This window comes from Trachemys scripta, chromosome 13, assembly GCF_013100865.1.
Source record: "Trachemys scripta elegans isolate TJP31775 chromosome 13, CAS_Tse_1.0, whole genome shotgun sequence".
In the NCBI taxonomy this organism is placed as follows: domain Eukaryota; kingdom Metazoa; phylum Chordata; order Testudines; family Emydidae; genus Trachemys; species Trachemys scripta.
This window is the reverse complement of record NC_048310.1, coordinates 30,902,124-30,929,983: the sequence shown is the minus strand read 5'-3', so window position 1 is coordinate 30,929,983 and position 27,860 is coordinate 30,902,124. Positions and strand designations below refer to the sequence as shown.

The window sequence follows — 27,860 nt, the reverse complement described above, 5'->3', positions numbered from 1 at the left end:
GCATCCAAAAGCACTGTGCACCATAAAGCCATGCTGGGCATTTCTTCAGTGCTGACAGAGAAAAGTGGCTCCTGCAGCACCTATTTCTCCCTCCTGCCTCTCTTCCTGGAGGACTCCCATTGAAGTACTTATGACATCGTACGTGGAGGTAAATTTTTAGTGTGGACCCAGGGGAAAACATAAAAGGCATAGCAGAATTCCCCAGAAAGGATATGTTGTGCAGAAATCTTAGATTTGTTGAACCAAAATGGAAGTGTCAAACTATAAATTACTTTTAAAAGAGCACAGTATTTTAAAGATATTTAATTCTTACATTTTAGAAATAAAATGTCTCACCCTTTGAGAAATTACTGAATTCTCCCTCAGATTGTGTGCACTGACAATATACTTCATACATTTCTTTCACTCTTTTTGCAATAGATTGAGAAGGATCCCTGGAACATGCCCTGGCAAAATAAATATTTTTTTCAAAATGCTTTACCAAGCAACAAGTCAGACAGAGCCTTATCTACTTTTTATAAATCTTCAGCATTGTAGTTTTAAAGCAGTAAAACTGATGATGATCTAGGACTTCTTCTATCGTGCAAACACCATGTGCCTAACTTTATGCACTGTGATTAGACCCACTCAAGATGGGCTTAGTGATTTAAATCACTGATTTAAGTCAGCAAACAGAAATCCTTGATTTGATTTAAATAGATTGTAATCTAGTTTTCCATTTGTACTTTTTAGCTATTTCCTAAACAAAGTGATTCTCATTAGTAACTATTAAATCATATTGATTTGCAACTAAATATAGCCACTAAATTTGGTACTTCTGTTTGCTAACCAGGATGATGCACTATCTATATACATTTATTTAAGCAATTATATCAGAACACATTTATTCACATTTAATTTTTATGATGTTAGAAAATAGTGCATGATGCATATTTACTACCTTTTTAAAAACTGATGTGTCAGGCTCTATTTAAATTGAAACTGGAATCCAATTAAAAATGTACAAAACATTTTAAAATTACTAAATTCAGTTACCTTAAATGTGCTGGTTACATAAGTATATAAAAACAGGTCTTGCATTTAAAACCAATTAATTAAACAAAGAAATATTACCTGTAGCTAGTTAACGGTACTGATTACTTCTGGTCACAATGGCCTTAATCTTTAGAACTAGAAGAACTCATCCCTCTCACACTTAGTTTTTATTCATAGACTGGAAAAAGAAAATAAGCTTTCCTGCTTTTTCTACTACTAATCGGGTTTCTTAACTTAGAACAAACTAGTTATTGAACTGAAATGAAGAAAATATTCTCTCTGCATCCTTAGAAGAAGCTATTGCCATCAAATCTGGTTTGACTTCAACAAACTTTGGTTCTAGGTGCTTTGCCAGTGACGTCCACCAGTTCTGTGGTTTGACTTTCTTTAAAATTTTGGCAGCAAATGTGTACTGCTAATATATACTAATTTAAAGTTAAGCACAAGCACATCTTTGCAAGATCAGGCCTAAAATTATAATTTAATAGCATCTTTCCAGATCTTACTTTATAAAAGGGTATTAAAATATATTGATTAACGAGTTATAAAATATAAACACATGGTATTTTATATTTAATATTCTCAGTGTGTAATGGTTTTAATTTTTTAGCTTTAAATAAAAAGTAGTAGGGGAAAAACAGACAAAGATACTTTTCTTACTATTTTCCTGTTTTAAAAGGGGGTTGATCCTGCAGCCTGTAGTCATACAAATAGTACTTATCCATGAAAATATTTCTATTGACTTCAAGGACAAATGTGAATAAAATTACAGGACCAGGACCGGGGAATTTTAACTCTTCTCTGTGGGACTTCTATGCCCTTCTGGAGCTACCTGCCGGCAGCTTCCACTACTCATTTACTTGACAAAATTACATGATTTTACCTGAAGAGCTCTGTGTATCTTGAAAGCATGTCTCTCTCACCAAAAGAGTTGGTCCAATAAAAGATATTACTTTACCCAACCTTGTCTCTCTAATATCCTAGGACCAACACAGCAAATATGATTTACCAGTGACAGTTGTAATACAAAACATTTCTCTATTTTTAAAACTGTATTAGTTGGCCAGAAAAATCATGTGATGACACTAACCTGAGTATTTGCTCCAGATTTTCACTGGGGGCATTTTTTAGTCCTGTCAGCATTGTATGAAGACGGCTCAAGTTGTACGTTGCTATGGAAACAGGGGTCACATGGGGGTTGCTCTCTTTAATATACTTGCGGCCAGTAAGAGGTGTTGTAATTCTAAGTGATTTAGACTAAAAGACAAAAATTGCAAGATTGTGTATCAGTTTGTTATAAAATTGCATTATATACCCAAGAAATGCTAGAGAACAGCATGATAGGAGAAGGGAAAATTAACATTTCACGTCAGAGTTTTTTCTTACACTGCATACTTCATCATGCATTAAATTCACCTCCAAGTAACAATTTCCGAAGTACTTCTCCTAGTTAAGGCCTTTTACTTCAAACAAAAGATCCCCCATATTGCTTTCAAAGGGACCAAAGCAGATAAGAAATATGGTTTCTCCTACTGGCTTTGAGTCAGCAAGAATCCAACCACATTTCAGACATCAAAATTTCTGAGTGTACCTGCTGGCAGCTAATGTCACATGCAGTTGGAGGGGCAGAATTGTGTACTTTTCCACATGAAGCAGGATGGTCAGATATATTTCTTCTTATACTTTTAACATGCTCTGTTTAATATACCTAATACATTTTTGCCTATACTCTCACTAGCATTTTAGGTCAGGCTGGCTGGCCGGGCGGCCAGCCAGCCAGCCATCAGCCACCACAACAAAGTGTGAACTGAAACAAAATACACGAACACATCTAGGCTCTAAAGCCCTTTCCATGGATTTTCTACCCAGGAACATCTTAACCATATTTTTGTCTTTGGTAAATCATTTTTGAAGAGGATATTTTCATTATTATAGCTCCGAGGAGCCCTAGTCATAGACCATCTCCCCACTCTGCTGGCACTGTACAAATACAGAACAAGAAGACAGTTCCAGCCCCAAAGAATAATTGAACTTGGTTCTCAGTTTTATTATAGATTTTAAAAAAAATCAAATAAAATGAAAATAAGCCACCTCTCAATGTCGTTATCTCTGGTGCTCTTCTGCCTCTTCTGTTCTATATCTCCCAACTTCCCTTGGCAAAATGACAGACAAGCATGAACAGTATGGTTTTTTTTTTTTTTTTGGTGGGGTCACTAAAAAGCACCAGAAAACGGTTACCTACCTTTTCATAACTGTTGTTCTTCAAGATGTGTTGCTTATGTCCATTGCATTCTAGGTGTGTGCATGCCCACGTGCAGTCATTGGAGATTTTTGCCTTAGCACTATCCATAGGGTCGGCTGTGTCGCCCCGAGTCTTGCATTCATGCGCTGATATATTAGGCACTGCCGGCCCTACACCCTCTCAGTTCCTTCTTGCTGGCAACTCCAACAGAGGGGCAGGAGGGCGGGTAATGGAATGGACATGAGCAATACATCTCGAAGAACAACAGTTATGAAAAGATAGGTAACTGCTTTTCCTTCTTCGAGTGCTTGCTCATGACTATTCCATTCTAGGCGACACACAAGCAGTATCCTGGGAAGTGGGCTTGGAGTTCAATCTTGCGGCTTGCAGCACTGCTCTACCGAAGCCAGCATCGTAATGGGACATGAACGTGTGGACAGACGACCAGGTGGCCACCCTACAGATGTCCTGGATAGGCACTTGGGCTAGGAAAGCTGCCAACGAGGCCTGCGTCCTGGCTGAATGGACTGTTACGATCACCAGAGGGGGCACCTTTGACTGACTGTAGCAGCAGCGAATGCAGGCAGAGATCCAAGAAGTTCTTGAGCAGACACTGGATGACCTTTCATCCTGTCGGCCACTGCGATGAACAATTGCATTAACTTGCAGAATGGCTTGGCCCTTTCAGTGTAGAAGGCCAGCGCCTTCCTGACATCTAGGGAATGCAACCTACACTCCTCCTCTAACTCATGCAGCTTTGGAAAAAAGACAGATAAGTAAAAAAGACTGGCCCCTATGAAACAGACTACCTTAGGCAGGAAAGCTGGGTGTGGCCACAGCTGGACCTTGTCTTTGTAGAAGATCGTATAGGGAGGTTCCAAGGTAAGCATCCTAATCTCAGAGATCCCGCAAGCAGATGTTATTACAACCAAGAACACAACCTTCCAGGAAAGGAAAAGGAGAGAGCAGGAAGCCAGAGGCTCGAAAGGGGGTCCCATGAGCCATGACTGCACAAGATTCGGGTCCCCCTGAGGGACCGAGTCCCTGATGTGCAGGTAGAGGCGCTCGAGGCCCTTGAAAAAGCTGGCAGTCATGTCCTGGGTTAAAACAGACCTACCCTTGAGCGGCAGATGGATGGCCGAGATAGCGTCCAAGTGGACCTTGATAGATAAAAGGAGCTTGAGATGCAGAAGGTAATCCAGGATTAACTGCAGTGAGGCCTGCTTGGGCTGAATGCCTTTATCCGTGGTCCAACAAGCGAACCTCTTCCATTTGGCCAGATAGGTCACTCTGGTGGAGGACTTTCTGCTGCCCAACAGGACCTGTTGGACACTGACTGAGCACTCCTGCTCCTCTGCATTGAACCATGCAGCATCCAAGCCTTCAGGTGCAGCACCTGATGCAGGTTTTGGGACAGCAGGTCCGGCCTGAGCGGTAGCTGTAAGGGAGCAGCCACTGAGAGATCCAGCAGTGTGCCGAACCAGTCCTGATACCAAACCAGCCAAGCCAGAACTATGAGGATCAACTTCGCCCTGTCCTACTTGATCTTCATGAGGACTCTGTGAATTAACAGCACTGGAGGGAAGGCATACAACAGAGTCCCCGACCACGGGAGCAGAAAAGCATCTAGTGGGAGCCTCTGTCGATCCCCGAATAGAGCAGAAAATGTAGCATTTCCTGTTCTGCCTGGAGGTGAATAGGTCCACGCAGGGAGTCCCCCACCTCTGGAAGATAATGCTGATCACTTCCGGATGGAGGGACCACTCGTGGCAAGATGAGATGTTCCTGGCCCCGGGGAGGTGTGCAGCTACGAGATGGATGTCATGTTGTACATAGAAGTCCCAGAGCCTGAGGGCTCTGCCTTGCTCGCTGATATAGAACATAGCTGCTGTACTGTCCAACAGGACCTGGACTACTCTGCTTCTTATGTGAGGTAGGAAGGCTTGGCAGGCCAGGCGAACCGCTCTGAGCTCCCTGACATTGATGTGCAGGGAGCGATCGTGACTCGACCAATGACCTTGCATTCTGTGATTGCCCAGGTGGGTTCCCCACCCCAGGTTTGAGGCATCGGAGATGAGGGTCACAGATGGGGATGGAGCCACGAAGGGAACTTCCTCCAATGCCAATGCAGGATTCTGCCACCATGTGTGTGACAACAGTACGTGGTCATGAACCCTGACTACACGGCCCATGCTGTGTCTGTTGGAGACATAGACCGACGCCAGCCACGTCATGTAAGTGCAGGCCACCATGCGGTCCAACAATTGCAGGCACATGTGAGCGGTGGTGAGAGGGTGGGCTTGCATGCACGAGATCAGGCCCGTCATGGCTTGGAACCAGGCTTTGGAGAGGAAAGGTCTAGCCTGCGTAGAGCCGAGGACCGCTCCAATGAACTCTATGCATTGCATTGGAATTAAGGTTGACTTTTTCTCATTTATTAGCAGCCCCAGGTCGCAACAGGTGGAGCAAACCAAATCGAGATGCCACTGCACCTCATCCCTTTATTAGCCAGTCATCGAGGTACAGGTAAATTTGAACACCCCGATACCTCAGGTAAGCAGTCACTGGTGCTATGCACTTTGTGAATACTCTTGGGGCTGACAAGAGACCAAAGGGCAGCGCTGTGAATTAGAAATGGCACTGGCCTAGCACAAAACGGAGGAAGTGCCTATGCCCTGGGAAAATGGACATACGCGTCCTTCAAGTCAAGGGTGGCATACCAGTCTCCCAGATCAAGGGAAGGGATGATGGAGGCCAGGGAGACCACGCAAAACTTCAACTTCTTGAGAGACTTGCTGAGGCAATGCAGGTCCAAAATGGGTCTGAGGCCCCCTTTTGCTTTCAGGATTAGGAAGTAGCAGGAGTTGAACCTTTTTCCTTTCATGTCCTGAGGGACCTCCTCTACTGCCCCCAGGTGCAGGAGGTTCTTAACCTCTTGAACAAGAGGGATGGGGAAGATGATATGTCGAGAACCCAACCATTCGAGGCGCAGGCGATTGAGGAAAGAGTAGGAGGGTGGATCTTGGGATGTGACTGGGGCAACGTCCTTGAGAACACCCTCAAAATGCCTGCTTCTGGCCTCCTTGGTTCCTGGAAGGGCTAGGCTAAGCAAACAGGAAGACAGTAGGTGTCGCTGCTTAGACCCCTTGTCTCTAGCCTTTCTCCTGTAGGTGCCCAGCTGGGGAGTCCCCCAGGACCTAGACTGGGGAGGCAGAGGATAAAATAGCTTTCTGGCCTGCTAAGGGGTATGAAGGCCCAAGAAGCGGAGTGTGGCATGGGAATCTTTAAGGCCATTGAGCCTTGAGTCTATGAGCTCGGAGAAGAGCCCTGCCCCCTCAAATGGGATGTCCTGAACAGTGGCCTGCATCTCCAGGGATTACCCAGAGGATTGCAACCCGGAGCTGCGCTTCATGACCACCGCAGAGGCAACCACCCTGGCTGCCAAGTCCGTAGCGTCCCAAGGCCTTCTGGAGGGCCCCTCTCGCCACCGCTGTGCCGTCTTCCACTACAGCAGCAAACTCCTGGCCTCGGTCCTGTGGGAGGGCCTCCTTGAATCTGCTAAGGGAGTCCCACAGATTAAAATTATACCTGCCTAACAAGTCTAGGCTCCTGGCGTCTTTTGTTTTTTGGCATGTCACTGACTTGGCCTTACCTGTCTCTTTCATTAACAGCAGACATGACCAGTGATGCCACTGGAGGACATGTACACAAATATTTGAACCCTTTTGCAGGGATGTAGTATTTCTTTTCCACCTTCTTAGAAGTAGGAGGAATGGAAGAGGGGGTCTGCCACAGCGATTTGGCAATCTTAAGGATTCCTGGATGGTGGGCAGCGCGGCCCCGGGCCAGGATGGAGGAGGATATAACATTAAAAAGGTTGTCGGACTCCTCCATGAACTCAATTTTCAAGTTCAAATTGATAGTCAGGCCCCGCTCCAGGGCGAAATCCCACCCGGGACTAACTACCAAACTAATCTAACACTTACCTTAATGGCTGGCTAATTAACTACCTACAAACTATATACAAAGAATATAGACAATGAGTTGCAAAGAACTGGTAACCCTCTTGCAATGCAAGGCGCTCCAACCAACCATCATAGGCAGTAAGAAGGAACTGAGAGGGCGTAGGGCCGGTGGTGCCTAATATACCAGCGCATTAGCGCGGCACACAAGGGGCTCCACTGCCAACCCTACGGATACCGCTAAAGCAAAAATCTCCCACGACTGTGCACGTGGGCGCACACACCTAGAATGGAATTGACTTGAACAAGATCTCAAAGAAGAAACAAAGTTCTAACACAGCACAGCTGTGGCTACGTACAAGCAGAAGCAGCAAGTTTATAAATTGGTATAACATTTTTAAAAGGTATTATTTAACTGGCAGTTGAACATGTTCTAAATTTACAGCAGAACAATGTATAAAAACAGTGACTGAAGTTTGTTACATGTGGATGTAATGTCAGAACCACAAAGACTGAGGGTTTTTTTAAATTGACAATTTAACAATGAGTTTGCTTCATCCTTGTGTAATACATGCACATGTTCTAATATCCGAACAACCACCATGAATATACTGTAGTTGAGATTTTTCAAAGCCATATAAGGGAATTTAGACACATCTCCCATTAGTTTCACTTAGAAAATCTCAATGTATGTCCTTTTACACTGTCTACAAGAGAGAAGGGAAATAAATATAACATTAAAAAGTGGGTCAGTAATCTATCCATGCACAGTGGAAGTGTCCTTTATTTTTTGGGCCCCAAGCTAACAGTGCCTTACCTTCTGGAGAGGCCAGGATAGGTATATATACCTTTTGAAATGATTATTCTGACAAAACCATGTAAAAGAGGTTTTCCAACTCCCCCCTCAAAGACTCTCTCATACCTGTCTGAGGATTGCACATTGTCAAATAGTACTGCATATTCTGTGAAGTCAGCTATGATGCTCATATATGCCCTGTGTAGCAGATGTCAAGTAGAAGACAATATTCATCTATATACAGCTACTGAGATGAGAATTAAAAGGCCTACACCTATCTCTATTGGGAAGATGCACACAGACATCAATGGTGTGGGGTACAGAATCAGGGTCCAAGCCTTCTGTCTGCATTGCTCATTTCTCTTATTCCACTAGAAATAAGAAAGCTGCATGACAGGCAGGTGCAGCCTGAGGCAGAAATTGACACTGGATGGCTAGTCTAATGTTTGGGGGTCACTTTGGCAAATACCCAAAGTTTGAAAGGAATCATAGAGTGTTCGTTCAGTCGGGCCAATTGAAAAAACAAACAAACATAGCTGCGGTCTAACAAGTAAACAGCTCAACTACAGAGGAGCAGATGTTTGTTTATTAAAAAAAAAAAAAAAAAATCTAACAAAAAAACCAAACCAATCAACCAAATAAAAAAAAACCCTAGGCCTAAAACCACAAACATTTTCCTATCAGTAGTCTTCACTACGAAGCAAGGTTTTCTTTCAGCTCTTTAAATCAGACTTGAACTCTAAAACAGTCTCTTCTATAGTCACCAGCCAACTCTCATGAGCATTTCAGCTCAACAACCTCAGAGCAGTCCCTCACGTAAATTACAACAGAGGGTCCTGTGGCACCTTTAAGACTAACAGAAGTATTGGGAGCATAAGCTTTCGTAGGTAAGAACCTCACTTCTTCAGATGCAAGACTTGCATCTATCTTGTCTTGCATCTGAAGNGCTACCCCTCTGATACTTGTCACGTAAATTAATTAGTACTGATATGCTCTTTGGATGAGCATATAATTCTTTTTTTGAGTAAAATAAGGTATCCCTCCTAACTGTCTTTCCAGGACTGAATTACTTCAGAATGTTATCTCATTGTAAAGCACACTCTCCTTTTGCACTTCTGTCACCAACAAGCCAAGTAAAGTAAATTAAGTTCGTTTTACACAAAGATTTATTAGCAACAAGCTTTTGAAAAGTCTCAACATACGTATAATGTCAAAGAAGAACTGGCAGTGTGAGTAAAAAGAATGTTGTCAGTATAAATGCTGATAGCATAAGCTTTCGTAGGTAAGAACCTCACTTCTTCAGATGCAAGTCTTGCATCTATCTTGTCTTGCATCTGAAGAAGTGAGGTTCTTACCCACGAAAGCTTATGCTCCCAATACTTCTGTTAGTCTTAAAGGTGCCACAGGACCCTCTGTTGCTTTTTACAGATTCAGACTAACACAGCTACCCCTCTGATACTTGTCACGTAAATTAATTAGTACTGATATGCTCTTTGGATGAGCATATAATTCTTTTTTTGAGTAAAATAAGGTATCCCTCCTAACTGTCTTTCCAGGACTGAATTACTTCAGAATGTTATCTCATTGTAAAGCACACTCTCCTTTTGCACTTCTGTCACCAACAAGCCAAGTAAAGTAAATTAAGTTCGTTTTACACAAAGATTTATTAGCAACAAGCTTTTGAAAAGTCTCAACATACGTATAATGTCAAAGAAGAACTGGCAGTGTGAGTAAAAAGAATGTTGTCAGTATAAATGCTGATATAGTTGGCAGCCCTGAAAACACTGCCTGATAAATTAAAAAAAAAAAAAAAAGGTAAATCTAAAATGCATACACTGAACAAAATTAAAATATTAATCTATAATCAGTGATTGTAACAACTGTGCTGGCTGCCATAGGCAAATGAAACAGAGCGGGACAAAATTAGTAGCTGTTAAGCAGCTGCATCTTTCTTTGCCACGGCCTTACTCAAATCATCCACTAGACGAAACAAAAACAGCCAGTGTGTAACACCGACCATGTCATACTCACTCTGTCAAAGTGCTGCTGCAGATTATACTTCACTTGCACTCTTTCAGCTGTTTCCATTCCTGAAGCTGTGTTTAGGCACCTTCTCAAAGTTCCAATTTCCTCATCTGCATCCTCCCCCAGAAATATCCGCTCGTCCAGATTTCCAACTGACAAAACATACTCTTCATAGGCTTTGTTGATGGCCTTGCTACAGCAGGGGGAAAAAACCATCAGATACTTAAAACAAAAGCTGTATAAATATCTGCAACAACTGATGGGTTGCTGTTCTATCTACTTATTGTATACATTTATCTGTTACTTCTGCCTGCTGGAAATTTACTGAAGATATTTTTAATCCTAATTTAATATTTGAGATTTATGTAATGGGCCATAATATCACAAGTATGATAACAGCAAGAACATATACCTGTCTTTCCTATCCAATTTGACAAGTGGCTATGCCATTTAGTAAAAGCCACAGAGCTAATCGAAAGCAGTATTAGATTTGCCTTAGCCTCCTTGAGCTTTACATAATACTGAGAAATCTGTATTTGCCTGGAAGTTCCTCCGAACTGAGAGCGCCTCCTAGAATGAATCAGGAAGTGATTCTGGGTTTGAAGGCACAGGTGTCACCAATAAATCATTTTCAAAAATCCTAAAGGATGTTATGGAAGTTTAAGCATGTTTTTCCCCCATTATAAAAAAGCTTAACTAAAATTTTAGGTGCATAATGTTATCCTAAAATTATTTGAGAGTATGACTTAGCAGAAGCAAATAAATAAAAAATAAATTGGAAGTGGGTAATATGAAAAAGTCTGTAAGTGAATAGTTTTTAGGATCAGAGTACATTAAATTAGCAATCAGCTGTCCCTCATGAGAAAACAAAATGAGTAGAACCCCTCATTGCCAGTACCCAGAGAAGGCAAAACAATGTCTGAATTACTTACAAATTATATGTAACAGGCTAGCTAAGGATTCCTCTAGTGTAAGGAAAACCTTAGGGTACTGAAGAGTTCACATACCAGGCCTCACCTTGTGGCCTCTGGTGAATAATACAGAGGCATGGCTAGAGAGCTGCTGCATGCCAATGATCCCCAACTGCCACAGCGGTCCCTGGGGGCTCATTGCAGCCAAGCAAAACAGAACAGCCAGGAGGGAGGGAGGGAGAGAGAGTGTGAGTGTGTCCCCGTCCCACTGTCTGAAAAGGGGGTGTTACCTCACACAGGCATGTGTGCTGCAAGACAGGGTCTATTGCCACAAACTCCTGCCTTTCTTAAGGAGCCATCAGATACACGCCCTCCCCGCCCCCTTCACATTACAGAAAACTTTTGACTGTTTCATGACTAAGGGGCAAGGCTTTTACTACACCAAGAGAACAGAACCATAGGAGCACTCTTTCACTGGCCTTGTCTTCCCTACAAAAAAGTGTGTTCTTAACTCAAGTTAGCTAACATGAGGTAAAATCCTAGTGAAAACAGGGAAGTTTGTAATTTTCACACAAGTTAGCAGGTTGAGTTAAAGACCATGGGAGAGCTTAGCCTTTAACACAATCTTAGAAACTTCCTTGTTTTCGCTAGGATTTTACCTCTATTAGCTTACTCAAGTTAAGAACAGCCTTTTTTTGTAGGGAAGACATAGCCATTAGGACCATGATATTCTGGTGTAAAACTGCTTTTCTTCTGAGTGAAATTTTCAAAAGCACCTAAGTGATCCGATTACTTAGACCCTTGTGAACGTCTCACCTTCCGCCTTTTAAAGAACTCCTTATATTCCTATAACAAGATATTTCTTAAAAAAGTTGATAAATTTTTTCTTTGGTGGAGGAATCAAGGGATGATTTTGCTCTGTAAAGGGGATTTTAAAAGATTTTTACTGTATGTCTCGAAATATGTGGAAGATACACATTTGATAAGTAACACAAACATTTGTTAGTAATTCATCCATGATGTACACATCTTCTTTCCTTAAAAGAAGAGTATAAAATTTCTAACTTAGATACTTTTCTCTCAAACATATACTAAAATTAAATAACTCTGATCCTTGATATTGCTCATTAGAGACCGCCTTCATAGTCCTCTTCTCCCTTACATAATGCTGTGAACCTTACTCACAAATGAGTTTGAAATCATGTGCCTAAATGTTTAGAAAACAACTCTTCATAATTGGAAATAACACGCTCACCTGCCATTCTTCAAAATGGCCTATCAGTGTCCTGTATATTATGGAACCAGAACCACTTCCCAATTTACCCTAGAAGGGATTTCTGGACAAACATGGGCTCTTCCGCTGGAGAGCATGGGGGCAGCACTAAGGCAGAACTTTTGATCTAGTACAACCTTCTCACGGGTCTGAGACAACTGCCAGGAGGCATGGCCACATGACAAACATTGAATGGAAAAGAGAAGTAACGCAGATATCTGTAATCATTTCTGAAGATCTGAGGGGAATAAAATTCATGCCAAGGCTTTTCAATATACAATACTTTTACTGTCAAATGCATTTCACAGTTTGAATACTATCTAGCTCGCAAACAACTTTAAAAAAAAAATCATATGAATAGATTTTATTTCAAAGACTTTCATTCAGCAAGTTCATTAGAACAAATGTTATGTCTGAGACCAGTTTGTTTTAAATAATTTCCTCCATTCCCAAACACTTTCAGAGAAATGAGGAAAAAAAAAAAAAAAAGAATCTTTCTGAAAAGATTTGTTTTTCATCATGAAATCCTCCCTCTATATATCCTAATTCACGTTCTCAATATGAAAATAACTGGCTGTGGCTCCACACCTCTCTATTAGACACGAATAAAATAAATCTCTCTCTCTTTCTGGTACTCTGATCTCTATGGAAGGGATACTAAAATAATGGAACAGCAAATAATTTCTTCCTCAAGAAGTATGAGCCCTGAAATATGCCTGAAACTGAGATACGTCAAAACAGGAATCTGAAAATTACATTTAATTCAGGACTTCAAGCAGTTACATAAATCAACTAGTTAATATTTTATTACCACTCAAAGGTGAAAAACACAAAAAACACACAATGTCAATACAGCTGTTTTTGTTTTGAAATTTGGAAGGAATTTTTATGCAAAACACTCACAAGCTGTCTCCAAAGCTCCCAGGATCTAAAAATCCAGTCAGATTTTCTTCCTTGCCTTTTAAAATCTGTAAGAAAATTTTGTACAAATGGTGAGTATTTCAGTAATGTGCCATTTTAAATCCAGTCATTAAGCAGATTTCTTCCCCCTCTACAAGAAATCTTTTAAGTCTATTAGACAAACCTTCTTGTCAAAAAGTTTCCTAATATATGGCTTCCAAAAATGTTCCTTTATGCCTTTGGCATCCAAAACCAAACCATCATGTAAGGAACAGAGTTTTTCAATGATGCAGGGAGGGTCAGAAGATGGTTTATAATCCTTACTGTGAAAGTCTTCAGGAAGGCCTACAAATTAAAGAGAAAAATGTGATATTTAGTTATGTAAATTCCTGTCCTGCTAACCAAATATATCTATATAAAGAACTAACATACTGCAAGACTAAAATAATTAGCCACCCTGAAAAGCACTGATGAATCGTAGAATGTCAACTTAATTTGACAATATTATCAAACACTACTTATAAACATTTTTAATTTGTGACAAAGAAAAATAATCACAAACACGTAAAACCATTTTTTTTCCTCTAATGGAAAACTGATCAAATACTTATGAACTGTAAGAATTAGTAAAATATAGCCAAAGAAGTGGTCCTAAAAAAAGAGGCTCCCATCCTCACTAATGCTTAAACTAAGCTAAAATGTGGGAAAATGTTAGAGGCAAATAAGCTAAAAGCTCACTGCACTGAAAACAAAAGTTTAGGTCTGAAGAAAAAAATTATATTACTGACTCAATGGAAACATTTCACTATTTAATTATTTGTACGTGTTTATCATGTCAATTTACATTTTGTCACTGTATCATCTTTAACAAGAAAGCAGTGGTTGATTTGCTAGCTTCCCTCAATGGTGCTTTCTTTGTAAATGATATTCCTGGCTTCTTTATGCACCATTAATGAATTCCAGTTGTTTAATTTCAGAGTATACTGTATAATGGAAACCTGTTAAATTGTACAGCCAGTTAGAACAAAGAATTAATAGCTTCAAGATGTTTAGTCCTTTTCATGGATCAAGCCAATATTCTATTATTTAGCCTCTACCCTACACAATCTCAAAAAAAGGATTTAGTTTCAGCAGTTTTCATTGTTTTGGATTGAAGAAAACTTTTTTTCTACATACCTTTAAAGGTAGGATTCAGAAGTTCCCTACGATTAGGACACTGTAGAGCATTTCCATAAACTAGATCCAAAGCACATAGCAAGAGATGGTAGGAATTAACTAAGTCATCACTGATCATGGGAAAATTTCCTATGTGATTAGAAATAAACATCGGGTTAATTTACAATAATATCAGCTTCAGAATTCTGAAAACAATTCACTCTTCAGATTTATTCTATAATCATAATGCAGAATCATATCTCTTTGGTGACTGTAATAAATATCTGATAGAAAAAGGGAACGATAAACGGATAAACATTGGGTATGTTTAGGAATAGTGTTAACTTTACTGGTTATTATTACATTCTGTTTTGAAAACAAAACCAACAAAATGTTAACATAACAGGCTGGATGTTCCAGTCTGCCAAGTTCACTTTGTGGCAGTGAAGCAGAGGAAAAGGAACTTAAAGTGGTCAGAGAGCATCCCTAGTGAATTCACCCACGCAGGAAGAATCTCCACTAGTACAAAGCTGACAAATGTGGCTTTACTGCCGCCTATATCAGCTCCACTGCCTGGCTCTGCCACCTCCTGCACCCGAATCCCTCTGCACCCAGCATGAGAATGCAGGGAGTGTGTCAGAAGAGACAGACAATGCACAGTGGGGAGAGGCTTTCCTTATTTTATTACTTTTATGTAGTTATTTATTTATCCCTTCCAAATTGAAGAGTCCTAATAATAATAACCTCCAATTTCATCATATGGAAGTCTATCCATGACTCCAATCAGATTTGTTGACCTTCTCTACCATATTCTTTTTCTGCAGTATCTTTTTTGAGGGGTGATGATCGGAATTGAACACAGTATTCCAAATGAGAACATACAACTTATATAATGCCATTATAATATTTTCAGTATTGTTCTCTATAACTTAAATACAGACTAATTGCGTTTACTTTTTTGATTCTTGTTATGCTCGGAGATGTTTCATTGACTGTGGTGGTATAACATATGTACACTAGAAGAGAAAAGAGCTGTGCACTGAGTAGACGTCTTCACTGAGTTATCCACATTGTGATAAGTTAATTTAGAACACATCAATGTGTACATATAATTCAGATTTACTTTTTAAGATGCATTTCCTTGTATTAGCCCACTACTACATTACCAGTCTATTGAAATTCTGCATTAAGTTCTCTCCTCCACACTAGGTTCCATATTTGTTAAAAGATAGTCATTTCATCACTGCATCTTTTCAGTAAGAATAACACTTTTGATGGTAGAAGCGGTTTAAGACCTCCAAAATTTTCAGGAGAGGGGTGGCAGGCAGGGCAGTAGGGAAAAGAGGAGCCAACTATGTTGCTTTCCCACTTCTCTCTGTAAAACACCCTTCCAACCTCAGTTTTGGAGCACTATGGCCTGGTCTACACTGCAGGGGTGGGGGAAGGGAGATCTAAGTTACGCAACTTCAGCTACAATTAGATTGGCTTACTGATGTGTCTCCACAGCGGTGAGTCAACTGCTGCTGCTCCCCCGTCGGTGGAGTACAGGAGTCGACAGGAGAGTGCTTGGGGGGTCAACTACCCTGACTCCCCTACATGTCCTTGAGGTTTCCCAGCTCTCTGGGTCTGTCAGAGTACAGAACCATCATAAACTTTGTCAGGAAGCCTGAAATCTGCTGTCTGCCCCTATTACCCTAACATCACCTCCATGCCAATTGGCAACAGGGTCACTGTTCTAGAACAACAACTCCTATCAGGCCTGACAAACTCATTACACCGAACACTTTGCTGTCATAGTCTTTATCTGTAAAGAATGTTGTGTGCTATCTTAAATGAAAGCCAGGATCATTAATATTGTGAAATGTATGTACTGACTATATTTGAAAAGTTGTGTCTATATACCTCAAATATGTTCTTATAGTATGTTTCAAGGTGTTACTCCCCAGCAGAGATGAAAAACTGTTTTTGCCTGACTAAAGCATGTGCCTAGGTTCATACATAGAGTAAGCATTGCAAGCCAAACATAATGGCAGTTACACATTTGTATTTCAAGTGAACAGAGTCTGAAGACAAGTTGGAGCCAGCATACCTGAAACAACAGGGGGTTATCCTGACTCTGGGATTAAAACGGCGAGTTTTGGGGGAGTATAAGGACAAGCAAAAAAGTCATTTTGGTATCCATTTACTGAGGAAACCCCTTCTAGGGTGTAGGATATTCATGAAAATTTGGATCCCGGTTTTGACTGAAAACCAGCAGCTCTATCAAAGAATGAATCCTTGAAAGAAAAGCTACAATATAGGAAAGAACCATTAATAAGTGTAGATGTAGGATTGCGTTTTATGTTTCGTTTGATATGTGTCACTAGTTCTGTTTTCACTCATCTTCTCTCGGTATCTCTTAAATCTAAATCTTTATTAATAAGCTTCTGATTGTTTTCGCTATAAATAAATTTCAGTGCTGTAATGTTAAAACGATCATGAGTTGCACAAGCAAAGCTGCATGTACACTGTCGCTCTGGAGACAGCTTACTTGGTATTTCTCAGAGCATCCAGTGGTTAAGCAGTGGACACTACAGGGAGTACTTTGAGGACTAGGGGGTTCGTGTTTACCTAGCTGAAACCTGCACGGAGGGAGCAAGGTTTGTAGAGACTTGGAAGTCAGTGCAGAGACTGTTGGTTTCAAGGAGCTGACCCACAGCAGGCACAGAAAAGGCTGCTTTATGCTAAGAGCAGGTAGTGGTGAAGTACCCTCTCAACCCTAGGTACCTCTGGGGAGCATCACTCCATCCTTCTACAGTAATTTAGAAAAGTCCCCTCTCTGCATGTATGCCTCCTGCCCTCTTCTCCTACCCTCACTTGGATGGTCTAGTAAAGGGGTTCTCAAACTTCATTGCAACGCGACTCCCTTCTGACAACAAAAATCACTACACGACCCCAGGAGGAGGGACCAAGGCCTGAGCCCACCCAAGCCCTGGGCAGGGGGACCCAGAGCCCAAGTCCGATGGCCCCTGGTGGGAAGGCAGGGCAAAGCCGAAGCCCAAAGGCTTCAGCCTCAGGCACGGGGCCTGTAACCTGAGCCTCGCCACTCAGGCTGTGGGGCTCGCTAGACCCAGGCCTCAGCAAGTCTAAGATAGCCCTGACGACCCCATTAAAACAGGGTTGCGACCCACTTCAGGGTCCCAACCCACAGTTTGAGAACCCCTGGTCTAGTGATTTGCTGTGATTGGGGAAAAGACAGGGTGGGCTGAGGAAGAAAGGGAAAATAAGATCTGCTACAACTATCTCCACACCCAGGGGAGGAATGGAAAAGAATGTGATGTTACAATATACCATCTGGGAAGAGGAAGAATATGATGAATCTAGGATCACTGCTGAAGGTCTGGGATGGGATTGAATGCTGGGGCAAAATTAGGAAGAAGAAATGTGAGGCAGGAGAGAATCAGGGTTGCTGCTACGGCGAGAGTGGCTGGTAGTTAGGAGTTCAAGTTCATGCCCTGAAAAGTCAGCTCTGCTTCCCATCAATCTTAGATGTCAGAATTACCAGACACACAGATGAACATGATTTGTTGGGGGAAGAGTCTTTTGGTGTTTCTTATATTTTTTCAGGGTAATAAATTCCCCATTCTCAAGAGGTTACTGTAATATTTTATGCTTTTACACTTTTAATTGCTTTCCAAATTATTTAAGCTCTTGTGATTGAGATCCTAATCATTCAGGCTCCTTCATATAGCATAAGAGGGACAGAGTGGCATAAAGGGGCCCTTAAAGCTCACAAACTAGCCCGGGGAAGATTATTTTGATGCAGATATGGTGGAAACAGCCAGGACCCTTTCTGAAATCCTGTCACATAAGGAGTGTGGCCAAGACTGCATAGTTTCTGGGCAGCCCTGAGGCCCACAGGGCAGACTGGGGAGGCAGCAGTAATTTATGTGCCCAGGGCTATCTAAATTATATCAGGGGGCTCTCCAACTCCTGGAACAGCCCATGATTAGGAGGATGCAAAAGTCATGTAAAGCCCCTTTAATTCTCCCCCCCCCCCCCCAGCCAAGGTTCAAGTACCACGCTGCACCTCTAAAAAAAAATGCACAAAATTGCACTCTAGTTCAGTAATCAGAATAAATGGAGTTACATTCGGTCACCACTTTAAAAAAAAAATAAATAAAGACTTTTCCATCACGTCCTAATTAAGGGAAGTTATTCCCTTACTCTGTTTATGGGAAAGCACAATATTTAAATTGAACATTCTCCTTGCCTGAATCCAGTGGGAATTCTGGTTTCCTTTATTCCAACCTGAAATTCTTATGTTACCTGCCTGATAATACTGCTTCAAGTTTAGAAGCACAATACCTTCCCCTCTTCTTATAGTAACTGTAAAATCTTAAGTTTTTTTTTTTTTTTTTTTTTTTTGAGGGCTTATAAAGACCCTCCAGAATCCAGTAGTGTTTTATCTAACTTCCCAAAGAAAATCCTAGAGCATATAGGATGAATAAGGAATATGAAAGCATAATTTCTCTCTCTCTCTCTCACACACACACACACACACACACACACACACACACACACACACACACNCTCTCTCTCTCTCACACACACACACACACACACACACACACACACACACACACACACACACACAGAGTACATCACTCAGTCAACCTTCTTAGACAGTTTATTTCATTCTGGCTTTCTTCGAGAAGTTTTGCAGAAGACGAGGACAGGCTAGCCTTATAAAGTGAATCTACTGTATCAGTTATATGTACACACAAATAGGTACTTATGTTCTATACAGGCACATCAAAAATGACATGACATTTTGAACTTCTCTATATGTTTCTTGGTTCATCAGTACTGACAATAATAAAAAATTGACTTTATAATCCAAGCCCTGGCCAAAGTGAGCTAATTCACAGAGCGACAGAAAAGAGTTACATATGTTACGACAATGTCATCTGCATAGGAAATGATTTTATTCTGGAGTTTCAATTTTGGGTTCTGCAATATTTTCTTTAATTATAATTTTTTCAGCTCCTGGTTATTTTCTATTGCTAAGGCAAATAAGAATGGCAATAGATATGCTAGATCTCTAGTTTCCTTTTAAAAGTAGTATTTCTCAAGGGAGAAAGTTATTTACAAATGTGCATGGTTTAAAATGGTTAGCTCTTTGTGTACAAGACATTCACTTGTTTTCGGAATTTTATCAGCTTTGTTGGCCGTTAACAGGTATGCCTACCTGAAAGTTGTTAAAAACATAGTGTTGCCAACTCTCTCAATTTAATCACGAGTCCAAATGCTTTTCTTAAAACTCCAGCTCCTGAAATCAGGTGATTGAGAGAATCTCAGCTATCATTAAAAAGTTGCCAGCCCTCATGATTGCAGAGAAAACTTTGAACACAAGTCCTCTAGAGGCTCAAAAAAATGGAACACAAATAAAAAGAATCCCAACTCATTATTTTAAAAATCTCATGATTTTTTAAGCCAATCGTTGTTTTAGGGGCTTCAGTTTGGGAACACAGAAGCATACAGCTTTCACACCACATCAAAGGTAAATTTTATGGGATACATATTCAGAATTGTATTTTGATTTCTCAGTGGTTAATATATTGATCTTTAACCCCTAGAAAAATAATGGAACTCTAAAAATCAATCGCTATGGACTTGAAAAACTAAATTCACAAATTACTTTAATTTCCTTTATTAAATAGGGGATTCCTCTAAGCTATTCATTAACTGTCTTTTCTGCCTGTCATTGATGCTTAAAGCTCCATAAAAAGAACTGTAAATTGTGTAAGATAAAGATATATAAAGGCAAATACATGTAAATTAGAATACATGTTTCCTTTGATATAAAAATCATTAGGCTAATTAGAACAAATTGGATCAAACTCTTCCAATTCTGTATATCCTGAATGTTCTTTTATTTAAGTGTTATACTCTTTATTTACAGATCTATTTGCAAGCAATTAAACAAATGTCAGAACAAGGCAAGCTCTAGAAATGATACCGTGTTTACTTTTTATTAATTAAGTAGGTGCTGTGTCGCAGCAGTAAAATGAAAGCCTAAGTTAAGTAAAACAATAATCACGGACAGCATCACAGTCAAGAATAAATCTAATTTTAAGGGCACCAAAAGATTATTCCAAGCTATATTTCCCCCGTCCATAGCATTTCAAACAATGGTCTACTATATTCCCCTTCCCAGATCAAAACCAAATTACATTCTGCTCAATACAGTAAGAAAAACAAAGCTCTATTTCCATTTTAACGGAAAACAAACCAAGAGAGATAGTTTAAAGAGTGATTCTCTAACAAGCAAGATAAAGAGCAACATAAACAGCAATGATACTAGATTACAATATCTTAGTACTAATCTTATAAATAAAATAAAACCAGTCACTGACTTACTTTGCTCCAGACAAAAAAAGGTTTAAACAAGCAAATCTGCTGTATTTTCTGCACTGGAAAAGGAAGTTGCACACACTGCTCTTCAGCCTGGGAAGCTTGTTGCACAGACAAGCCCCAACTTGTCATCGATGTGTGGTTGCCACGATAAGGATAATGGTCAACCCTCAAAACAAAATAAGCAACTTTCAAAGCAAAAAAGTGCCTTTAATGACCCTGAAGGTCAATTTAATGTAATAATCTTTGTTGTCCCATTTTTATATCACTACTAATTCTGTGTTTTAGGCTAGGGATAGCTCAGTGGTTTGAGCATCGGCCTGCTAAATCCTTGAGGGGGCCATGTAGGGTTCTGGGGCAAAATCAGTACTTGGTCCTGCTAGTGAAGGCAGGGGGCTGGACTCGATGACCTTTCAAGGTCCCTTCCAGTTTTAGGAGATAGGATATCTCCATTAATTTATTTATTTAGGATGCTATAGGTTATATGGCACCTATGCCAGGCCAGATTAATTTAAATCAAAGGGATTTAAATCAACAATTTTATCATGATTTCAAAGATCAAGCAAGAAACCTTGACCTAAACATTGATTTAAAAAGGTATAATCTCATATATTAGCATAACCATAAAAACATGCAGATTTGAAACTGACTACAGCTTTTACACTAAATTTGGTGCTTTTTGCTAAGCAGGAGCATACACTGTATCTACACATTTATTTAAGCAATTATACAGCTCAATATACATAACTACCTTAAATTGTGTTGAAAAGATACTGAAGTTTGAATGAATTAGTCCAAATGGATAAAATATTCTCTCTGCACCTACTAGCTAAACTGAAACCAAAAATAATTAAAGCAAAAGCATTTCTGCACAACAGAAATGGAAAATACTTGACATTCAGAAAAATGTACCGGTAAATAACAGTGTTTCTTCTACTGTAAAGAATGAAATATACCTATATACTTAATGCAATATGACACTGCAATGCGAGGCTTGATTTGACCCCAAATTCAGAGACGTTGCCCCTGATTCTACATATATTTTAAAAGCAGCTTCCTTTTCTCATCTTGCATGAGTGAGCCCTCCTCAAATGTATTTAAAATGATACAGATTATAGTAAGTATAGGCTTTAACACAGGTTATCATAATATCAAATTCTATTTTAAAAAGGATTATTTTAAAAAGAAAATGCATTTTAATTTACACTAAAACAATCCAATTTTTATTTATTTATTTTTTTTTTTAAAGTCAATTTTTATCCACCCTGTTCTCTTCTATTCTAGGCAGCCAAGTTAACCTATGAATCAGAAGTTGCTCACCACTGAAAGCACCAACTCAAAAATCCATAGCTAGTCAAAAATGTTAATTATAAATCCAGCAGACGCAAATGACAAAACACCTACCCCGCATTCCTCAGCAGTTTCAGGGGTGGCAAAGCTTTGTCTGGGCCAGCAGGAAAAAAAGAAAACTCTTGGCCTCTTTAAGGATTGCCCCCCTTTCCGTTTCCTCCCATCCTTCTGGAAACTCAGACTTCTTGTGGACTTGAGGAATGAGGGTAGTGGCAGACTGGCTGGATACAAGAGTAACCGGCATAAGCCTGTTGTTCTCCAATGCACCCAAGGGAAGGTCTTATGAACCCTGAACCCTTCCTGGGGGCACTATTCTGCACTGGGAAGAAATTCTAATCCAAATTGGAGATGTGGGGGACAAACCTGGTTTTGGGGACTTACGGGCTTTATTACCTTTTTGATGCGAGGAAATAATTTTTTCCCTCTCACTGCCAGACTGGCCTGGAGAGAGGTTTGTGGGGGTATGTGTTTTTTTGTTTTTTGTTCTCAGCAACCCAGGCATGGTGGGGTAGGTTAGATTAAAAAATTCATTTTGTTGCAACATGGCAGATACCCAGTGTAGGTAATTATTAAATGCGGAGTCCAGTTCCCTGATAAATCAGAATTGGAGCAGATTACGAAAAGGCAACTGCTAAAGGAGAGAAATGGATACAGCAATGTCTGGTACAGCAAGGAGAAGTTTTGATTAAATTCTTTAAAGGAAACAGATTTGCCTGTACAAAATGCAGCTAGTCACATTAGATACGGATAGCTTTATTCACTATAATAGCAACAGGTTAAGAACACACACAGTGAAAGGCCTGCTGTATAAGCACTGAAATGTATCTTTTAATATATCTTTTAATATTTATATTATCTGCAAATGAATCCACTAAGCACATTTTCAACACAAAAATAATGCCTACTGTATAAAGATAATGTCAAAAATACAGAGAAGACTGAACATAAGATAGTGGGTGGACCAACATGAAAAGATTTAATATAAATATATGCAAACTGATGTGTGTAGAACTGATTGTGTATTTAAAAATTGAGAGAGAAAAATGAAACTCCAAATCTACTGTAGATAGTTTTGGGGTATCTGTGGACAAACTGAACAGGAGATCATGTGAGTTGTCAAGGCACCCATTTGTATTCTGGGATGAGGTGATGCAAGTATACAGAAAATTCTCTTATATGCCCTACGAAATTCACGGCCACGAAAAATGTGTCATGGATCATGAAATGTGATCTTTTGTGTGCCTTTACCCTATACTATTATAGATTTCACAAGGGATACCAGCACTTCTCAAATTGGGGGCCCTGATGCAAAAGGGAGTTGCAGGGGGTTTACAAGATTATTTTAGGGGGGGTCACGGTATTGCCACTCTGACTTCTCCTCTGCTGTCTTCACAGCTGTGTGGCTGGAGAGTGGCGGCTGCTGACTGAGGACCAAGCTCTGCAGGCAGAAGCGCAGAAGTAAGGGTGGCAATACCATACCATGCCATCCTTACTTCTGTACTGCTGGCGGCGGCTCTGCCTTCAGAGCTGGGTTCCCGGCCAGCAGCCGCCACTCTCCAGCTCTGAAGGCAGCACCGCCGCCAGCAGCAGCACAGAAGGTAGCAGTACCACATCCCCTCCTACAATAACTTTGTGACACTGACAAACACACACACACACACACACACACTTTTTCGATCAGGATCCCTACAATTACAACACCATCAAATTTCAGATTTAAATTTCATGAAATTTATGATTTTTAAAATCCTATGACCATGAAATTGACCAAAATGGACCATGAATTTGGTAGGGCCTTACTTACATGATGTTATAGGGCTATCTGAATACTGCCTACATTTCTGGTGTGTTCATTTAAAAATAAATCCATAAATAAAATACTAAAAGAGGGCAAAAAGGATGAGAATTTTATTTCTGATAATTGCTGAAAGGAGAACATCCACATCTATACATTTTCATTGTTTACCCTTCTAAGCTTATAGAAAAGAGAATAAAATACTATAAGTGTAGCTAGAAATACAAGAAAAGTTTGGTCTTATCTTAGTCACCAATGGATATGAAAATCCACAACATGAACATCTTAACACGAATCCACAAAAGTTTCAAGAGGCTTTCCCCTTTTAGAGAGACAAAATGCTGGGAAAGCTGAAAATGCAGCCAACCTGAAAGTTACAAGACTAAGTGAGTTCATCATTGATCTTAAAAATGTGTGGAAAGGTAGAGCTGGAGAAGGAAAGGCAGGGAAAAAGAGGGTCACGAGGTCTGTTGTGGAATGGCTTCTTTATGGAAATTCAATGGGTTAAGATATGCTGAACTTTTTGATGCTTATCTGATGTTCAAGGATCACTCCTTTTTATTCATATATAAGCTATACTGGAGGCTAACAAAGAAAGTTTGCAGCAAATGTCATTCTTAACAAATCTCTTACCTTTTGCATGAACAAACAGCACCCAACAAAACTGGAAAACTTCAGAGACTGTGCAAGGCTGTCGTCTTTTGGAAAGAAAAATATCATAAGAATATAGCAACAAACTCAATGCATTCACAGTGACAAAACAACGTGCCTTGAAGTGTCCCATTACTTGATGGGACAGTAGACTTCTACAGATAATCCTAAGGATGGGCACAACTGTACAGGGAAGATTCCACAGTGCCTGCTCTCCTGCACAGCACTTTTCATTGGGTATTACTAATCCTTCACAGGGTTCTCAATTAAAAAATGTGAGTGAAAAATAATTCACTCACTTTAAAAAATAAATAAATAAAACGGACAGATTTGCTTGCATTAGGTATTTGCTTGTTTCAGTCTGTAGCACAGAAAGAGGCTTATTCTGTTTCAATAAAAGTTAACTATAAGTTGAGCAGCCTCAATAATATTTTTTACTGTACATTTAAAAATTATCATCTTCATACATATACCAAGTGTTGCAAAATTACTGAAGATAGTAATAATTAGCAATATGTTCTGAGAGTCAGAGTACAAATGGCTTACAAACACTGTGTTTAATCAGTGGGGTGTGTAAGGTCCATCAGCACATTCTTGTAAACAATTAAGTATGCAATGTGTCTGATATTTAATCCAGTGTATTTAGTGAAAGCCAGATTTTTAGAATTGTGTACTCACAAAAACTGTGGCATGCATTTGTGCATACACAGTTCTACAAATCAGGCAATGTATTTTCAGTGTTCGTGTCTTACTTCAGTTAGTGACTAGATGAAATCTACCCTGATAAAACGTAGATCTTCAATGTGGCCTTCATATAAACCAACAGTTTATTTACTGCTGCTACTATTTTGTTTAACACTGGCATATCAGCATTTTTTGTTTTGCTTTAAACCCAGGTGGTATTCTATTATTTGTGAATACCTGTTTCCCAATGTTATGTTTTTCATTTGTGGAACCTGAGATAATAAGCAATTCATAATTTAAATTCAGAAACCTCTTCATTTCTAGCACTGTCATATCCATTTTATGTCAGCCTCTCTAATAATCATCACTGCTAGTTAAATAAAAACAAATACTATGAGTGCTGTAAAAGAGCAGTTCTCAGTCTTAGTGTGGTGAATTTTTTTTTTTTTTTTTTTTTTTTTAATAGGGACTTGCAACATTTTCTAATGAGCATAAATTTTCCTTTAAAAAAAGTTTCTAGTCTTCCTAGGAATGGAGACAGTCACCAGACTGTGAGGTGCTATAGTAATTAGGTTTATTGAATAAGCCACAAGAAAACGAGATAAAAAACAGTTAAAGTGCCATATTCTGTGATGCTCTGGAGCCGATGCGGCCCCTGATGTGAGATAAAGCAGCCCTAACTTAGAACAGCTTTATCTGGATGCCAGTGGATCATTCCACGGCCCAGAATTACCAAGCACAAGTTCCAGTGATGTAAAGGGCACAGATTATAATGGGCCATGGTTGGTGAAGGGCCATTTTACAACCCCTGCAAACCCTTATAACAAGGAAAAAGACAGTTACTTTTTCCATAACTGGTGTTCTTTGAGATGTGTTGCTCATGTCTATTCCACAATAGGTGTGCGTGCTCGCCACATGCACCGGTGTCCGAAGTTTTTCCCCTAGCAGTACCGGGAGGGGAGTGCCCCTAGCAACCACTGGAGTGGCGTCTCGATGGCACAGTATAAGGGGTGCTGCACACTCCTTCCACCCTCAGTTCCTTCTTGCCAGACAATGACAGATGGGAAGGAGGGCAGGATGCGGAATAGACATGAGCAACACATCTTGAAGAACATCAGTTACGGAAAAGGTAACTGTCTTTTTCCTTGTTATAAGGGTTTGCAGGGGTTGTAAAATGGCCCTTAAGCAACCATGTCTTTTCTTCTTCGAGTGATTGCTCATGTGTATTCCACAATAGGTGATTCCAAGCTATATCTGTTGGAGGTGGGTAGGAATTCACAAATTCTCGGGACGGAGCACAACCCTGCCAACCTCCCTGGTTTGGGAGACGATCGCATAATGCGAGGTGAAAGTGTGAACTGAAGACCATGTAGCAGTCCTACAAATGTCCTGGATGAGGATATGGGCCAAAAAGGCCTGCGCCCTAGTTGAGTGTGTGCATGCAGATTTGAGGGCAGCATGCGGAGCCTTACTGAGTGGCCACCCATGCACTTAGGGGGCCGCAGAAACCTGGCAGCTGCTTCTTGGGAGCCATGGCAAGCGCGGCTGGGACCCCACACCCCAATCCCTTACCCTAACCCAGAGTCCCCTCCTGCACCCCAACTCTCAACCAGAGCCTGCACCCCACACCTCCCTCGGCCCCATCCCTGAGCCCCCTCCTGCACCCTCCCACCAGCCCCACACCAGAGCCCACACCCCCAGCCAGAGCACACCTCCTCCTGCACACCAAACCCCTTGGCCCCAGCCCAAAGACTCCTCCATACCCCAAATCACCCCCTCACCCCCCCCCCACTGCAATCCAACCCGGAGACCTCTCCTACACCCTGAACCCCTGATTTCTGGCCCTACCTAGAGCCCACACCCTTAGCCCAGAGCCCATACCCCCCCATCCCAGTGAAAGTGAGTGAGGGTGGGGGAGAGCGAGCGATGGAGGGGGTAGAGGGAGTTTGGAGCGGGGCAGGTATTCAGTTTTGTGCGATTAGAAAGTTGGCAACCCTAGTGCACACGTGAGAGAGATCAATTCCACTGTCAGCCTTCAACTAAAGAATCTTCTGCTGAGAATGAAATTATGCTAATAAATCCTAAGCAAGAAGTGTGGGAGAGAAAAGCATTCCTTTTCTCCAGTTTTTCATTAGGCCAAACTATTCTATCTCCCTAATACCGGACCTCTAAAAAGAGGAATATTGGTAAATTTAATAAATCTTTCCATATTCAAACAATCCTAACTGTAGTCTTTGGAGATCTGAGTTTCCAGACATTATGAACCTCTCATCGAGTGTTTGAAAGAATCTAAATATTTTCAAAGGGCCTCTTCTATCATCAGTAATAACAATGCCAAATGTAAGACCAACTCTCCTATATAAAAAAGACAATTGTACCACATCACCAGTCCTTGCTTCTCTGAAAATAAACCACCCCAACTGACATGTCTTGTGCCACACCTCATCCCCAGGATAGAATTTTGCTATGAAATGTAGACAAAAGTAATAAAATCCATGTTTCCCAAGTTTTCTTGTCCTTACACTTCTAAAAATTTGCCTAAGTTGGTTTGTATAATAGGTTTATTAGCCTCACATACAAGGGATCTTTGTATGACTTCAAGAGGCCTCATTAGTGCCTCTCCATTTCTGACAGTACTTCTATTTTGAAAGACTAAATTAGTTAAATGCTCCCTTAAGTAATTCT

At 40.5% G+C, this 27,860-nt stretch overlaps 1 protein-coding gene across 2 annotated transcripts in view; it reads right to left on the bottom strand.

Moving 5' to 3' along the window:
• RBL2 (RB transcriptional corepressor like 2) overlaps positions 1-27,860 on the bottom strand; it is a 52,169-nt gene that overhangs the window by 13,186 nt on the left and 11,123 nt on the right. For both annotated transcript variants that reach the window (XM_034788319.1, XM_034788320.1), the window contains exons 4-10: positions 24,474-24,538; positions 14,321-14,449; positions 13,329-13,489; positions 13,148-13,212; positions 10,067-10,253; positions 2,126-2,292; positions 337-446 (exon numbers count right to left, since the gene is read on the bottom strand). In XM_034788319.1, the coding sequence (XP_034644210.1) occupies positions 337-446; positions 2,126-2,292; positions 10,067-10,253; positions 13,148-13,212; positions 13,329-13,489; positions 14,321-14,449; positions 24,474-24,538 (884 nt within the window). The remainder of the gene's footprint in view (positions 1-336; positions 447-2,125; positions 2,293-10,066; positions 10,254-13,147; positions 13,213-13,328; positions 13,490-14,320; positions 14,450-24,473; positions 24,539-27,860) is intronic.